The sequence below is a fragment of the Limulus polyphemus genome, unplaced genomic scaffold, assembly GCF_000517525.1.
Source record: "Limulus polyphemus unplaced genomic scaffold, Limulus_polyphemus-2.1.2 Scaffold3120, whole genome shotgun sequence".
Lineage (NCBI taxonomy): Eukaryota > Metazoa > Arthropoda > Merostomata > Xiphosura > Limulidae > Limulus > Limulus polyphemus.
The window spans coordinates 1-1,330 of record NW_013668730.1 but is presented as its reverse complement, the minus strand read 5'-3'; the positions used below and the strand labels follow the sequence as shown (position 1 = coordinate 1,330).

Here is a 1,330-nt window from a genome sequence, read left to right as displayed (position 1 = left end):
TTACTTGTCATTAAAATTCGGACCTAGGCTTTTTTTTTGTTTTAACCCTTTTCTATTTCTAGTCCTTTAGGTGTTTTCAAGAATTGAATTGAGTGTAACGTATCGTCAGTAATGGATACGGCTAGCATATTATAGTTGGAACACTGTTGTTGTATATTCTTCTAATTTTTGAAAATCCCTAAAGGAATAGATATAGAATGTCATGTTAAAAAATAGAATAAGTCTAACACTAGTGTCCAATGACAAGTGAATTAATTATAATTTATGCTTCGTCAGTTTGATAAAGACATTCACAATATTAGCAATCTTCTTGATAATTAGAGGATTAAACTGAAATATTATAAACTATGTAGAATTATGACCACTGACTTGTTTATTCTCTTGTAGATATTTACAGTAGCTTCTTTTAACCATTTAGAATATGTTAGTGATCATAAAGATTACTATATAGCTAAACGTAGCATTTATGTTTTCAATAGCACTGGGGAATTCCTTTAAGTAGACGTTTTCGTGCATTGAAACTGTGGTTTGTTATCCGAAACTATGGTATCGAAGGTCTGCAAAAGTATATAAGGGAGGTAAGTCCATTTACTCGTAATTGCAAGAAAAAGTAATTTTTTGAAAAATACTATAAAAGTATCTTAGCATAACCATTTTGTAATTTTCAAAACTCAGTAAACAGTAGTATGCCTTCTAAAATACAATTTTTTTTTCTCTAGCTATTAAAATTATAAATTTCGTCGAAAATAAACGTTAATCTCTATGTCATTTGATTTACGACTTGTCAATAAGTGGGACCGGTTTCGGAGAAACCTACCCGTGATTAAAAAACATCAAACAAGTTAGGACTCTTGTAGTGATGGCCTATGCATTTTTTAGACTACAGATGAGGTTGGAACTAAAGAAACCGATTTCACTCGGAGACGACTATCGAACATAACTTGAGGTACATGCTTTTTTTTATCACCGAAGTTCATAATTCTGACAATTAGAGAAACAACCGCAATATCTTAAACAGTTTATCTGCTGAAATGTTAGAAAAATAAATCAACATTAGTTATATTAATGCTACATATTCTTCAAATGCTTATAAATACAGGATCACCCTTGTGAGTGAAAGAAAACCTAAACGTTGTGTTTTGAGTTACAGTACAATAAACACAAAGTTAACTCTAAGTAAGTACTCATCAACGTTTCGTCAACGACAATTGTGATTTTTGAATTTGTAATTGATCCAGCAGTAGTACCATTAATATAAGTTTAGGAACTCTTAATATTTCGGCTAATTTATTAGTTAGCTACGTATAATACATTCATATTTGTATAAGAC

General features: G+C 30.4%; 1 protein-coding gene across 1 annotated transcript in view; it reads left to right on the top strand.

Annotated features, from left to right (window-relative positions):
* Positions 1-578, top strand: part of LOC106468701 (tyrosine decarboxylase-like) — a gene marked incomplete at its 3' end in the record, with an annotated part of 10,502 nt that extends 9,924 nt beyond the window's left edge. The window contains exon 7 of the mRNA XM_013929141.1: positions 480-578. Coding sequence (XP_013784595.1) covers positions 480-578 — 99 coding nt within the window. The remainder of the gene's footprint in view (positions 1-479) is intronic.
* Between the last annotated feature and the right edge of the window lie 752 nt (positions 579-1,330).